This window comes from Labrus bergylta, chromosome 19 (assembly GCF_963930695.1).
Source record: "Labrus bergylta chromosome 19, fLabBer1.1, whole genome shotgun sequence".
Lineage (NCBI taxonomy): Eukaryota > Metazoa > Chordata > Actinopteri > Labriformes > Labridae > Labrus > Labrus bergylta.
Genome location: NC_089213.1, coordinates 2,513,765 through 2,527,365, shown reverse-complemented (window position 1 = coordinate 2,527,365; position 13,601 = coordinate 2,513,765). Strand labels below are relative to the sequence as shown.

At 38.2% G+C, this 13,601-nt stretch overlaps 3 protein-coding genes across 3 annotated transcripts; all 3 read left to right on the top strand.

Annotated features, from left to right (window-relative positions):
* The first annotated feature begins 399 nt into the window (after nucleotides 1-399).
* Nucleotides 400-6,611, top strand: abrab (actin binding Rho activating protein b). The gene is made up of 2 exons (XM_020648453.3): nucleotides 400-1,289; nucleotides 2,568-6,611. Exons 1-2 carry the CDS (start codon nucleotides 556-558, stop codon nucleotides 3,049-3,051), a joined length of 1,218 nt encoding a protein of 405 aa, XP_020504109.2. The 5' UTR covers nucleotides 400-555; the 3' UTR covers nucleotides 3,052-6,611.
* A 366-nt stretch (nucleotides 6,612-6,977) lies between these two features.
* LOC109994939 (zymogen granule membrane protein 16-like) lies at nucleotides 6,978-9,903 on the top strand. Its single transcript, XM_065948340.1, has 5 exons — nucleotides 6,978-7,094; nucleotides 7,349-7,386; nucleotides 7,497-7,552; nucleotides 8,732-8,858; nucleotides 9,124-9,903. The coding sequence occupies exons 3-5, from the start codon at nucleotides 7,498-7,500 to the stop codon at nucleotides 9,446-9,448; spliced, it is 507 nt and encodes a 168-aa protein (XP_065804412.1). The 5' UTR covers nucleotides 6,978-7,094; nucleotides 7,349-7,386; nucleotide 7,497; the 3' UTR covers nucleotides 9,449-9,903.
* Nucleotides 9,904-11,268: 1,365 nt separating this feature from the next.
* Nucleotides 11,269-13,480, top strand: LOC109994938 (zymogen granule membrane protein 16-like). The gene is made up of 5 exons (XM_065948339.1): nucleotides 11,269-11,388; nucleotides 11,643-11,680; nucleotides 11,791-11,846; nucleotides 12,310-12,436; nucleotides 12,701-13,480. Exons 3-5 carry the CDS (start codon nucleotides 11,792-11,794, stop codon nucleotides 13,023-13,025), a joined length of 507 nt encoding a protein of 168 aa, XP_065804411.1. The 5' UTR covers nucleotides 11,269-11,388; nucleotides 11,643-11,680; nucleotide 11,791; the 3' UTR covers nucleotides 13,026-13,480.
* The last annotated feature ends 121 nt before the right edge of the window (nucleotides 13,481-13,601 follow it).

The window sequence follows — 13,601 nt, the reverse complement described above, 5'->3', positions numbered from 1 at the left end:
GTCCTTCCTCACCTCAGATTAAGTGTCTCCTCTTATCTGTGATACTCTCTGCTCGATACGTCCAAGATCATTTGATCATCTGATGGCAGCCACACTAAAGTTCACTTTTTCTCTTCTGGGTTTAGTATAAATTGTTAGGAGTATTACTTTTTGTATCTGTTGATGCTTTAAATGTCTTACAGGATATGGTGCATGTATTGGAATGCTCTTTAATATCTCCACACTTTCTAATTGAGCTTATCACCGGCTGCTCTACTGCCCTGTTCACCTCTAGTTACAAGCTCTGTGATGAAACACGAGTCTCCAGAGTGGTGACCAGTGTCAGGGAAAGACGATCATGTCTCTGTAGCCTGGGATGACTTGAATACCTTCCACAGCCGTGTTAAGGGTTTACTCTGCTTTATTTAGAACCGCGAGCGCTACAGGGCAGGACGCAATAGAGGGAGTTAAAAAAACAACAACAAAGATTTCTGCTAAATATGTACAAGCTAATCTGACGGCTGATGAGGAGGATCAAATAGGATGAACCTGTGCAGACATTAACACTCTTAAATCATGTCTGACAAGCAGCCAGGCCAAGCCTCCCGAAGGAAGCCGTCCACCAACAAGAACATCAAGAAGCTCCGCACCATGAGCATGGTGTGTAGCCTTACTAGTGGCTGGCAGCAATGGGTGACGGAGAACGAGACAAAGCAGGCCACTGAACCCAGCGGCTGGTGTCCGTCTTCCGTGGGGGGACCAACAGAGGAACGCAAGATGAAATGGGCCCCAAAGAAACCTCCTGAACCTCAGAGCCAAGCGACGGAAAACACTCAAAATAATGTTGTCAGTTCTGGAGAGGCTCAAAAGACACTTGTTCCCATGAAAGAGACCCAAAGTGCATCCAAGACGGAGGAGGTTAAGGATTCAACCGAGTCAGTGGTCGCACCTCGCATCAAGGTCAAACAAGTGGTGAAAACTGTGACTAGCGGGGTTCAGGAGAAAGGGGTGGGCATCGGGCACCTAGCCGAGAAGCTTAAGAGGGAGTCCCTGCCGTCAGACGAGGAGATCGACAGGCTTCTGAAGAAGAGAAACTCGCCCACGCGCCGCAGAAAATGCTCCAACATGGTTTCGTCTCTGACCAAAAGCTGGAAGCAGGTGGAGGACGAGCAGAAGACTGGAGGTGGAGAGGACACAGAGGAGAAGGTGGACATAGAGGAGGCTCAAACACACAGGACGAGCCGATTGAAAGAAGACAATGAAGGAGACTCTGAGTCAGCCGTGACAATTAAAAGACCCATGGCCCCAGCGTAAGTACGACCAATGTTTTGGGTGAGGAAACAATAACTCTTTCTTTAAAACTGGAGAAAACAAGCCGCATAATTAGGAAACGCTTAAAGGTCCAATGCTCAACAATAGACAGGTTCCACAACAGTTTGTCTTACTGATGTACAGAAAATTGATAGCCAACAAATTTCCATGGTTTCATCTCTACACATAGAAGAGTTTTTGGTGTAAGCAGCATTCTGGTTTTTGTTTGTAGTTTTAAGATTATCATCCAGTTGGCTTTTGTTGTTTTCCCCCCCCAAAAAAGTCTGCAGAGCAGAAACGAGGGAACACAACTGCTGTAACAACAAATCTGAACCTATAAGCTACCATCTGACGACATATAAGCTTTTAATGAATCTCTTGAATCGCATCGGTTTAAAAGTACTGAGTGGTGGTAGACCTGTCTCTCAACACCAGCCCAATTCCCATTTCTGAAATTATAAATAAAGCTGTAAACAATTACCAGCGCATGGAAAAATAGGTCTCTCCCAGTCAAGAGGCTATAGGCCTACTGGCATCAAATAATATCCAATTGGTTATTTTTATATAAAAAATAAGCATTTCAGTCACCAGTAAAAAATAAAAATAAAAAAAAAAGTGTTATTACCAAATCTGTTTTTATCTTTGTTGCATTTCTTAGAATATGTTGTCCCACCGGGGTCAGCCCTATGTTCCCACAGCCCAATGGTCCCACATTTCTTCTCAAAATTAGGCCTTGTGTTCCCACAGGGTAGGGTCAGGGTTAGGGTTAGGGTTAGGGTAACTTACCCTAACTGATACAAATTTATGAAAAAGGAAATGTTTGGAACATAGGACCTAATTTCGGAAAAAATCTTAGAAATGTGGGAACATAGGCACGCTCCCATCCCACCATAAGCCTGACATGTCTTTTTCAGTGTTTTCTAGTTTAAGGAGCTCACTCCATTTTAGGGGACTGTCTGAAATCCCAATGTGTACATTTATTGACTTTACAGTGTCAACTATATGTATAGTGTCAACATTAACAGTAACAGTTCCACGACAAATAACACATGTGGAGAGCTTTGTCTTCACATTTTTAACCATAAAACACTTTGGTTAAAAACACATCTTTGAGGGTGGCTGTATCATTCCTGTGTGATTAAAAAGTCTCAAACCATGAACTTTCCAATTCCTAACTTCTTACTGTTGACTTTTTGCAACTCCCTTTGGGGATTCTAAACAGGTACCCAACATAATGTATATTTTATGATTTGTAATTTAATTTGAAACGCTCCTAGGTACAAAAAGGAAGCTGAGGATGCCAACAAGATCAACGCCCTCTCCAAGAAACACAGCGCTGTGGGAAACCTCAAGAGCCGCTGGCAGACCTGGGCCTCGGATCACACCGTCAACCAGAAACTGAATCCTTTCAGTGAATATTTCGACTACGATTACTCCATGTCACTCCGTCTCCAAAAGGGCCAAGATGGTTACGGGCGCCCCAAAGAGGGAACCCAAACGGCGGAGAGAGCCAAACGAGCCGAGCAGCACATCCACCGCGAGATAGACGACATGTGCTACGTGATCAGAATGATGGCGGACCCGGACCCGGACGGAAAGACACGGGTCACGTTCGGGCAGCTGTTTGATAGATACGTTCGGATCTCTGATAAGGTGGTTGGGATCCTGATGAGAGCGAGGAAACACGGGAAGGTGGCTTTTGAAGGGGAGATGCTGTGGCAGGGCCAGGATGACGGAGCGATCATTACTCTGCTGGTGTGATGTTAACACCTGGGGTCAAAGGGGCTCTGGAAATCTTACAGCTATTTGGCTTGAACAGTGGACCATGAGATAAAACCTTCATCGTTATGAAGACAATCTAAGAGGGGGATTTAAAATACAGTTTGACCAGGGTCTTTTCATTGGACACTGCAAAACACTTCCTGAAGGAATAAGGATACTTCAAAGCCTGGAAACTGGCCCATTGTTGAGTAAAGGGATAAAGGGTCTTACACTTGAACTGATGACTTTCTATTAGAATAATTAGAAATACCAAAATAAAAGTAAGACCTGGTTACGTAAGCATTCTAAAAACATTAAAGCTCCTGTTTTAGACTCTCGGTTTGCATTGATTTCAGCGCCCTCTATCTGGCAAAGTGTCATCGAAGTGGTACCTTCTATCTCTTGATATTGCTATTGCTGATCTTGAAATGTATTTTTAAGTCATCTGATGATGAATCCTGTTCTTTTAACAATCAATCGTACCATTCTCTGTGAATCTTTGTTTTGGAAAATGTAAACAAAGCCTGTTTCTTTAACGAGCTTTGGCTGACATCTAACCTGCGGCAGACCTAACAGAAGTTAAAAGTAACTTTATAGGAATTGTCAATCTTGTCACTGACGGTCTTGTTTGTCTTTTTGGATCATAAAGAGTCAACAGAATTGATTCCAATGTGTTTCATAACAAGTTTAAAAAATCCTCACAGGAGGACCCTAACCCATTAGAGCAAAAACTAACTAACTCAATTAAATTAACATTTTTTAGGAGTTCTTTTATAAGTTCACAACTTGCAGAAAAGGGATTACTGATCACTTACATGCATTCAAGTTTTAAAAATTGGACACAGATTGAAAAATAAAGGAAATAACCTTACAGACAAAACCAATTACTTACTACTATCACTGTTAGCTAAAATAGCGCTAAAAACACATCAGAACAGCTAATTCCATTTTAAATGGTAAACACAGGGTTAACAAATGCACAAATAAAGTGTTTATGATGAAATATCTTCTCTATTTATATTTATAAACTGTTGTTTACATTTTGCAGTCATTTCTTTAAACACACTAAGACGTTTTGTGTCAGTGTTTAGTATATCTGAGCTGTAAGTCATGCGCATGCTAAAATAAAGTCTTCCAAACCTTTAACTCTGTAAACATGCAGATCAGAGAGTTATTAGCTTTTGGCAGCTTAAGTTTCCATTCAGACTCGCTTGCTGCTTCTGTTTTGCACTTGGTTTATGGCTTATATTAATAAGATACTTGATCATAATATGCCTAAACGAGCAGAAGCTTTGCAGCAAAGTGAAACACAGACATTTGAACACGGATTGGGTTTCACTGCCTGAATACCTGCAGCTCAGCACTCATTATACTCATTACACAATGCAAAGGCACAGAGCAGACGACAGCACTTGTAACAGCCTGTTAGACAGAGACGTTTATGATTAATGTGAAGAGTTTCTATGACTGCCTGCGGGGGTTAGGAAAACTTGCCTTCTCACACCCAGATTTTGTATCTCAGTAGATTGTCTTTTTTTTTTTTTTTTTTGTAGAATCATACAGTACAAATTCTACTCTGTAGCATGCAATCAAACTCTCATCTTAATCTAGAGAATAAATGGTAGTATACAGAAGCATTGACTAACTAACTCAGCAAACCCAATGTTGTTTTTTAATGTCTGGGCTAATTATGTTTTCTTTGCATTCTATTTTTTTAAAACTCAAAATGACATCCATATAACTGAACTGACATGGCATTTGCAGATCAGTGGGGCTGAAGGAAAAGATACAGGTTGGGGATTTTTTTAACCTTAATAAATATGTAAAAACACTTCCCATGCAACAAAACCCTTAGATACTAGTATGCTGTTTAATACAGAATATAATGAGCATTCATATGGAGTACTATTCTGTTTGATATCTGTGCCTGAGTGTTGTTGTTATATTTGTCTGACAGGTGCTTCGACCACAAAGGAATTTTCTAAACAAATTAATTCTGGCAGTTCATAAATTAAGCTGTCACTTTTAAGCTACATTTATGAAACGAAAGAAATGAACCATGAGAACTGTAAACCCATGCTGCTTGATTCCTTTAACAGATCAGTTTAATCTTGTGTAATGTGGTGGAACCGGTGACAGTAAACAACCCAGCTATTCCTGACAGAAAGGTAGTTGGACTTGATTAGCAACGTGTTATTTCTTAAAACTTCCTGGTAGCAAATCATGAGAGGTTGGACTTGAGAGCAGCAGAATGTGTTCTATAAACTTTTGTTTACCATTTGTTCTGCATGAGATTCATCGGAAATTATCTCATGGTTGTTAATTTCTTTATGTTTTATATGCTGTTGAAACATACCCTTCAATGAGTTTCCATGTGGTTTCCAAGCAGTCTTAACAACAACATTCAGGTGTAAAGTACACACGCTAATCACTTCCTTTAGCGGACAGGACTCGTCTGATCTTACATCACATGTCATGGTGTAAGGAAATTGACTTTCTTCACTGTCGGGACACTTTGCTCTGACGTCAGGATGGGGAAACTCCAGTGCTGTATAATGCCAAGCTTACTGCCAGTTTGTAAGACATGTTAGGCCTTCACCTGATCAGCAACTGAAGCGACACAAACAGTTAAAAATGCTAAAATCTGGGCATATTTGACTGGAAATCTCTTTGATTAGCACTTACCTATTTACCTTTCCTAGATCAGGTAATGTCAGCTGCAGCTCATAGCCTACCGTTAGCTAGGAAGGCGGAAAGCGACTAATACATTTGGCAATTTTACAGGATGCTGTAGAAGAGGGCTAGAATCATAGCTAACATAATGTTAGCGAGGAGTTTATTTCCTAGCTAACGTTATGTTAGCTATCTAGCCATAAACTTAGCTAACACAATTAGAAACCCTGTTAATCTCTAGCCCCTCTCTTCAAACAATGGCTCTGCAAGCTTGCCAAGATACAAATATTTGGGGGAAGTGGGAATTTTCTTTTGTTAAGTTTCCTTTTATCAAAAACAATTCAGATGTTTGCTTTTCACAAGGTGTCTATATCTTTTTTATCTTTGGCCCCAAAACAAAATGTAAAAAAATGTTGAATAGCCAAACATGCCTACAGGATAGAAATGTTGAACATTCATGTCAAGATAACAGCTAACACAAGTCACCACTACCAGCTAATAGCACTGTTAGCTAGGAAGGATGAAAGTAATTAAGGATAATATAGAAGAGGCCTAAATTCATACCAAACATTGAGGAGTTCAAGCTAACGTTATGTACACTATGTAGCCAAATGTATGTGCAGTATTTAGCCTATGAGCTGGTTCAGCTGTGGCTCAGTTGGTAGAGTCGGTCGTCTCTCAACTAAAACATCGGGGGTTCGATCCCCGGCTCCTGCAGCAACATGTCTGATGTGTCCTTGGACAAGACACTCAACCCTGAATTGCTCCCTCTTTTTTCTTCTTTTTAGTTGTAGTTTTCCTGTGTTTTATATTATACCATGGTTACTTTAAATTGATTTGAATATCCTAATGGATGATGCATTTCCATAAACCTTTTTTGATGAAGATATTGCACAATTGTTTCTATTTTTTCACCTTTCCCTCTTTCTTAAAAACACATGTATTATTCAGGTTTGAGTCTTTGTTTCTATCAAAAGTTTAAGACTTCAGATCAGATTGAAGGAATGTTTTTAGCTCAAAAAAAATAAAAAATAAAGAATTCTATTTCCTGCTGTTAAACTATTCCAAGAGTTATTTCGAGGACTTTCCTTACGGTAACTCTTTCTGTTTACTGATAATGGCACACCTTTTATGCTTATTGAAACACACGTGACATAACAGGGAAAGCACCACAGGTACAATATTTCCCGAACCCAGCTCCACCAGCAGGTATTGTGCGTCTGTGAAGGATGAAAAGAAAATGTGCTCAGGAATGCGTTGTCATTGTGTATAAATACTGATCCTCCACAATCACAGTGCAAGCACAGATTCAAGCTGCAAGTGGAAACTGAAGCCTGGAGAACATCAGCCATCACTTTGATACCTGATCTGTAAGTATTCATCCCAACATTTAAACTCACATTTTTAACCTCAGAATTTGTAATAGGTTGTCATTTACAGTTTATAATACATTACGATAACAATAGAATGTTTTAAGCATTTATAATAAAGATTAATGAACACTATATTTTTGTTATTACTGTTAATATTCATACAGCATGACACAGTAATACAATACATCTGCTATCACAATTATATAAATGTAAAGAATATGAAAAATACAAATATTTCTCATCTTTTACAGGTGTCTGTTGGTTACCGTGCAACAACCAAAACAGCCAGGTAAGCTTCATGCTCTTTATGTCTCCTTGGGTCACACTGTCTGCTGGAATAACAAAACAAAATAAAAAGTAAAAGCAATAATTTTGCCCCTTTATGATCTTGTTTCACAGAATGCATTATTACGTTGTCCTCTTCGCTCTGCTCTCAGCCTGCGTGTTGGCCGATGGTGAGTACGATTTGAGAGACTAAAGTGTGTGTTGAAGCTGGAGGATCTTTTCATATATCTTTCTCTTTCATATACCTCCCTGAGGAGATAAGACTCGCAGACCCCCTCAATTCTTTTAAATCCCTTCTTAAAACATACTTTTACAGACTTGCTTTTATGTGATGTCGTCTTCTTAATGTCTTCTCTTACTGGTTTTACTATTTTTATCTTCTTCTACTTCTTACTGTCTTTTATTTATGGTCTTATCTCATATTTATGCTCATATCTTAATCTCCTCTTGTGTTTTAACTTGGTAATTTCTTATCTTACTTACTTTGTCTATTTATGTTTCGTATTTATAGTTAATTTTTATTTTTATTAATATTATAGTTTTGGGTTTTTTGATCCTTTAACCACTTGTTTTTATTTCCTTTACTGCGCTTACCTTCTCATTGCTTTTTATTTGCTTTTATCTCTTAGTTTCTTACATCTTTTTAAATCTTTGGTCCTCTTGGTCTCAGCTCATGTTGTTGGGTTCTTGTGTTCCTGGGTTCTTATGATGGTTCTTATGATGGTTGGGTTATATATGTCTGGTTGTGTATCGTGCACTTTGGGTTCTTTTCTGTTGAATTGTTTTTAATTATTTTTGGTATTTTGCATCTGTTATATTCTTACTGTTGTTAATGTTTTTCTGTGTTTAGTTTGCTTTGTTCTTGCTGTTTATCAAAGCACTTTGTAAACCTGTGTTTTTAAAAGGTGCTATATAAATAAAGTTATTATTATTATTATTATATAATTTGTCGGGAAATGTACAAAAATTTGACACGTTTTTTGGGGGAATTTTGTTGGAAATAGAGATGCATATCATATGTGCAGCTTAAGTTTAAAATGTCACACAGGCGAAGGCATACTTTACTGAGTGAGCACTTTTTGAGATTTTAACGGAGCACTTTTGATAACAATATACTGATAAGAACACATATTGTTGAGGCACTGGTGCTCTCTATCTCCCTGGTTTCTGACTCTATCCACCGTCCTCCAGTCTCTACAATAAAGGCATAAAAAGCAAAAAAAATAAAAAATCTTTAACACTTTATAAATAAATATTGTCTAAGAAACTTTGGTAAAGAAAAGGACGGACACTTAAACACAAAAGTATACAACGTCTCAATGTTGAAATGTTGTGTTTTGTATTTGCAGTCCAGCCTCAGTACTACTCAATCTCCCCGGCCGTGGGCTCAGCAAGTGGCACAGAGTACAGCTTGACGGGACATGGAAGGATCACAGCTCTCAGAGTGTGGGACCAGAACGGCAACTACATCCGAGGGTAAATATAAAAATTGATTTTTTTATATGGGATGAGTCTTTAATCACTTGTATGTTAGACAGACTTTAATCAAACCCTGCTTCCTCAAATGTTCAGTTACAACTAATCTGAAGAAGAAAATAATGGATTTCAATTTGTATTAACAACATGAGGATGATGTGGTTAATCAATATTACTGGGAAGTTGCATACATACAGTATATATATTTTTTTGTTGTTGATTAGTTTCATTCTAATTTCTCACTTTGGCTTCATCCCCTCTTTAGCTTCCAGTTCCGTTACGGCTACATCTGGTCCAAGATTGTCGGTTTCAAAAGCGGGGATGTCCAGGAGATAGAGCTGTTTGAGGATGAAGCCATCGTCCAGATCTCTGGAAAGCATAGCCACTACGTTCAGTCTGTGGTGTTCGTGACCAACAAGGGCCGCTCGCTGATCGCGGGTCAGCCCTCGGGGAGATCCTTCAACATGTATCCCGAGAGCAGCATGGCCGAGCTGCGCTTCCTCAGCGGGCGCTACCACGGAGGCATCACATCCATGGGAGCTCACTGGGCCGTCGTTTATGAGCCCTATAACAGCACAGCTGTGGTCTGAGGAGGATGGCAAAGGTTTCACCTGTTGCCGTGCAATTATATGAAATCATTTTAATAATGTTCTGTGGTGTATTTTGACCGAACATAATAATTGCTTTAAACATTTGTTTCTTTGTTAAACTATTGTTCTTTGTTCAAAGCTCCAAAGTATGAGTAAAAAAAACACATCAGAGTACTCGACGTTTTTCAAACTTATGCAAACTTAAGCCTACTTATTTAAAAACAAAAAAACAACAAGTGAAGTAACAGAGGGCATTAAGGTGTTATTTATACTGTATTAGAACCTGAACTGACCCTAGATCAGTGCACGATATTGATTATCATGTGAAAGATTTAACCTCGTTTTTTTTCCTTTCATTTAAGTTTATATTTTTTCAGATCCATTTCCTGTACTTCTTCTAAACATGTAGCAGCTAAGCTGTTGAATAAAAATGCATTTTTAGCACTTTAAACTGCTCAAGTTGTCAGTGTGTTTAATAAAACTTGTAATCGCCTATATCTGAATCAGAATCAGATTTTTTTGGCCAGGTATGCTTAAACACACACACAAGGAATTTAACTTTGGTGAACTGTGCTCTCTTATGTACATGTACAACATTAAATATCAACAATAAACATAATAAGAAAAGACTAATATTTACATGACTAAATATGAAACAGTGCAAAAGATGCTGAAGTAACATGATAATAAATAAAATGCAGTTATGTGACAGATGGGTCAATTAAGATGTCAATTACAGTAATTACATAAATAAGTGTACGTATATTGATCATTTAAATTAAATAATATATATATACATCTCTATCCCCTCTCTTCAAACAATGGCTCTGCAAGCTTGCCAAGATACAAATATTTGGGGGAAGTGGGAATTTTCTTTTTGTTAAGTTTCCTTTTATCAAAAACAATTCAGATGTTTGCTTTTCACAAGGTGTCTATATCTTTTTTATCTTTGGCCCCAAAACAAAATGTAAAAAAATGTTGAATAGCCAAACATGCCTACAGGATAGAAATGTTGAACATTCATGTTAAGATAACAGCTAACACAAGTCACCGCTACCAGCTAATAGCACTGTTAGCTAGGAAGGATGAAAGTAATTAAGGATAATATAGAAGAGGCCTAAATTCATACCAAACATTGAGGAGTTCAAGCTAACGTTATGTACACTATGTAGCCAAATGTATGTGCAGTATTTAGCCTATGAGCTGGTTCAGCTGTGGCTCAGTTGGTAGAGTCAGTCGTCTCTCAACTAAAACATCGGGGGTTCGATCCCCGGCTCCTGCAGCAACATGTCTGATGTGTCCTTGGACAAGACACTCAACCCTGAATTGCTCCCTCTTTTTTCTTCTTTTTAGTTGTAGTTTTCCTGTGTTTTATATTATACCATGGTTACTTTAAATTGATTTGAATATCCTAATGGATGATGCATTTCCATAAACCTTTTTTGATGAAGATATTGCACAATTGTTTCTATTTTTTCACCTTTCCCTCTTTCTTAAAAACACATGTATTATTCAGGTTTGAGTCTTTGTTTCTATCAAAAGTTTAAGACTTCAGATCAGATTGAAGGAATGTTTTTAGCTCAAAAAAAAAAAAAAAAAGAAGAAAGAATTCTATTTCCTGCTGTTAAACTATTCCAAGAGTTATTTCGAGGACTTTCTTTACGGTAACTCTTTCTGTTTACTGATAATGGCACACCTTTTATGCTTATTGAAACACACGTGACATAACAGGAAAAGCACCACAGGTACAATATTTCCTGAACCCAGCTCCACCAGCAGGTATTGTGCGTCTGTGAAGGATGAAAAGAAAATGTGCTCAGGAATGCGTTGTCAGTGTGTATAAATACTGATCCTCCACAATCACAGTGCAAGCACAGATTCAAGCTGCAAGTGGAAACTGAAGCCTGGAGAACATCAGCCATCACTTTGATACCTGATCTGTAAGTATTCATCCCAACATTTAAACTCACATTTCTAACCTCAGAATTTGTAATAGGTTGTCATTTACAGTTTATAATACATTACGATAACAATAGAATGTTTTAAGCATTTATAATAAAGATTAATGAACACTATATTTTTGTTATTACTGTTAATATTCATACAGCATGACACAGTAATACAATGCATCTGCTATCACAATTATATAAATGTAAAGAATATGAAAAATACAAATATTTCTCATCTTTTACAGGTGTCTGTTGGTTACCGTGCAACAACCAAAACAGCCAGGTAAGCTTCATGCTCTTTATGTCTCCTTGGGTCACACTGTCTGCTGGAATAACAAAACAAAATCAAAAGTAAAAGCAATAATTTTGCCCCTTTATGATCTTGTTTCACAGAATGCATTATTACGTTGTCCTCTTCGCTCTGCTCTCAGCCTGCGTGTTGGCCGATGGTGAGTACGATTTGAGAGACTAAAGTGTGTGTTGAAGCTGGAGGATCTTTTCATATATAATTTGTCGGGAAATTTACAAAAATTTGACACATTTTTGGGGGGAATTTTGTTGGAAATAGAGATGCATATCATATGTGCAGCTTAAGTTTAAAATGTCACACAGGCGAAGGCATACTTTACTGAGTGAGCACTTTTTGAGATTTTAACGGAGCACTTTTGATAACAATGTACTGATAAGAACACATATTGTTGAGGCACTGGTGCTCTCTATCTCCCTGGTTTCTGACTCTATCCACCGTCCTCCAGTCTCTACAATAAAGGCATAAAAAGCAAAAAAATAAAAAATCTTTAACACTTTATAAATAAATATTGTCTAAGAAACTTTGGTAAAGAAAAGGACGGACACTTAAACACAAAAGTGTACAACGTCTCAATGTTGAAATGTTGTGTTTTGTATTTGCAGTCCAGCCTCAGTACTACTCCATCTCCCCGGCCGTGGGCTCAGCAAGTGGCACAGAGTACAGCTTGACGGGACATGGAAGGATCACAGCTCTCAGAGTGTGGGACCAGAACGGCAACTACATCCGAGGGTAAATATAAAAATTGATTTTTTATATGGGATGAGTCTTTAATCACTTGTATGTTAGACAGACTTTAATCAAACCCTGCTTCCTCAAATGTTCAGTTACAACTAATCTGAAGAAGAAAATAATGGATTTCAATTTGTATTAACAACATGAGGACGATGTGGTTAATCAATATTACTGGGAAGTTGCATACATACAGTATATATATTTTTTTGTTGTTGATTAGTTTCATTCTAATTTCTCACTTTGGCTTCATCCCCTCTTTAGCTTCCAGTTCCGTTACGGCTACATCTGGTCCAAGATTGTCGGTTTCAAAAGCGGGGATGTCCAGGAGATAGAGCTGTTTGAGGATGAAGCCATCGTCCAGATCTCTGGAAAGCATAGCCACTACGTTCAGTCTGTGGTGTTCGTGACCAACAAGGGCCGCTCGCTGATCGCGGGTCAGCCCTCGGGGAGATCCTTCAACATGTATCCCGAGAGCAGCATGGCTGAGCTGCGCTTCCTCAGCGGGCGCTACCACGGAGGCATCACATCCATGGGAGCTCACTGGGCCGTCGTTTATGAGCCCTATAACAGCACAGCTGTGGTCTGAGGAGGATGGCAAAGGTTTCACCTGTTGCCGTGCAATTATATGAAATCATTTTAATAATGTTCTGTGGTGTATTTTGACCGAACATAATAATTGCTTTAAACATTTGTTTCTTTGTTAAACTATTGTTCTTTGTTCAAAGCTCCAAAGTATGAGTAAAAAAAACACATCAGAGTACTCGACGTTTTTCAAACTTATGCAAACTTAAGCCTACTTATTTAAAAACAAAAAAACAACAAGTGAAGTAACAGAGGGCATTAAGGTGTTATTTATACTGTATTAGAACCTGAACTGACCCTAGATCAGTGCACGATATTGATTATCATGTGAAAGATTTAACCTCGTTTTTTTTCCTTTCATTTAAGTTTATATTTTTTCAGATCCATTTCCTGTACTTCTTCTAAACATGTAGCAGCTAAGCTGTTGAATAAAAATGCATTTTTAGCACTTTAAACTGCTCAAGTTGTCAGTGTGTTTAATAAAACTTGTAATCGCCTATATCTGAATCAGAATCAGATTTTTTTGGCCAGGTATGCTTAAACACACACACAAGGAATTTAACTTTGGTGAACTGTGCTC

Coding starts and splice junctions, on each gene's coding strand:
- abrab (XM_020648453.3), top strand. CDS start 556: ATGTCTGACAAGCAGCCAGGCCAAGCCTCCCGAAGGAAGCCGTCCACC. Junction 1,290..2,567: donor AAAAGACCCATGGCCCCAGC/GTAAGTACGACC, acceptor AAACGCTCCTAG/GTACAAAAAGGAAGCTGAGG.
- LOC109994939 (XM_065948340.1), top strand. CDS start 7,498: ATGCATTATTACGTTGTCCTCTTCGCTCTGCTCTCAGCCTGCGTGTTG. Junction 7,553..8,731: donor AGCCTGCGTGTTGGCCGATG/GTGAGTACGATT, acceptor TTGTATTTGCAG/TCCAGCCTCAGTACTACTCA. Junction 8,859..9,123: donor AACGGCAACTACATCCGAGG/GTAAATATAAAA, acceptor TCCCCTCTTTAG/CTTCCAGTTCCGTTACGGCT.
- LOC109994938 (XM_065948339.1), top strand. CDS start 11,792: ATGCATTATTACGTTGTCCTCTTCGCTCTGCTCTCAGCCTGCGTGTTG. Junction 11,847..12,309: donor AGCCTGCGTGTTGGCCGATG/GTGAGTACGATT, acceptor TTGTATTTGCAG/TCCAGCCTCAGTACTACTCC. Junction 12,437..12,700: donor AACGGCAACTACATCCGAGG/GTAAATATAAAA, acceptor TCCCCTCTTTAG/CTTCCAGTTCCGTTACGGCT.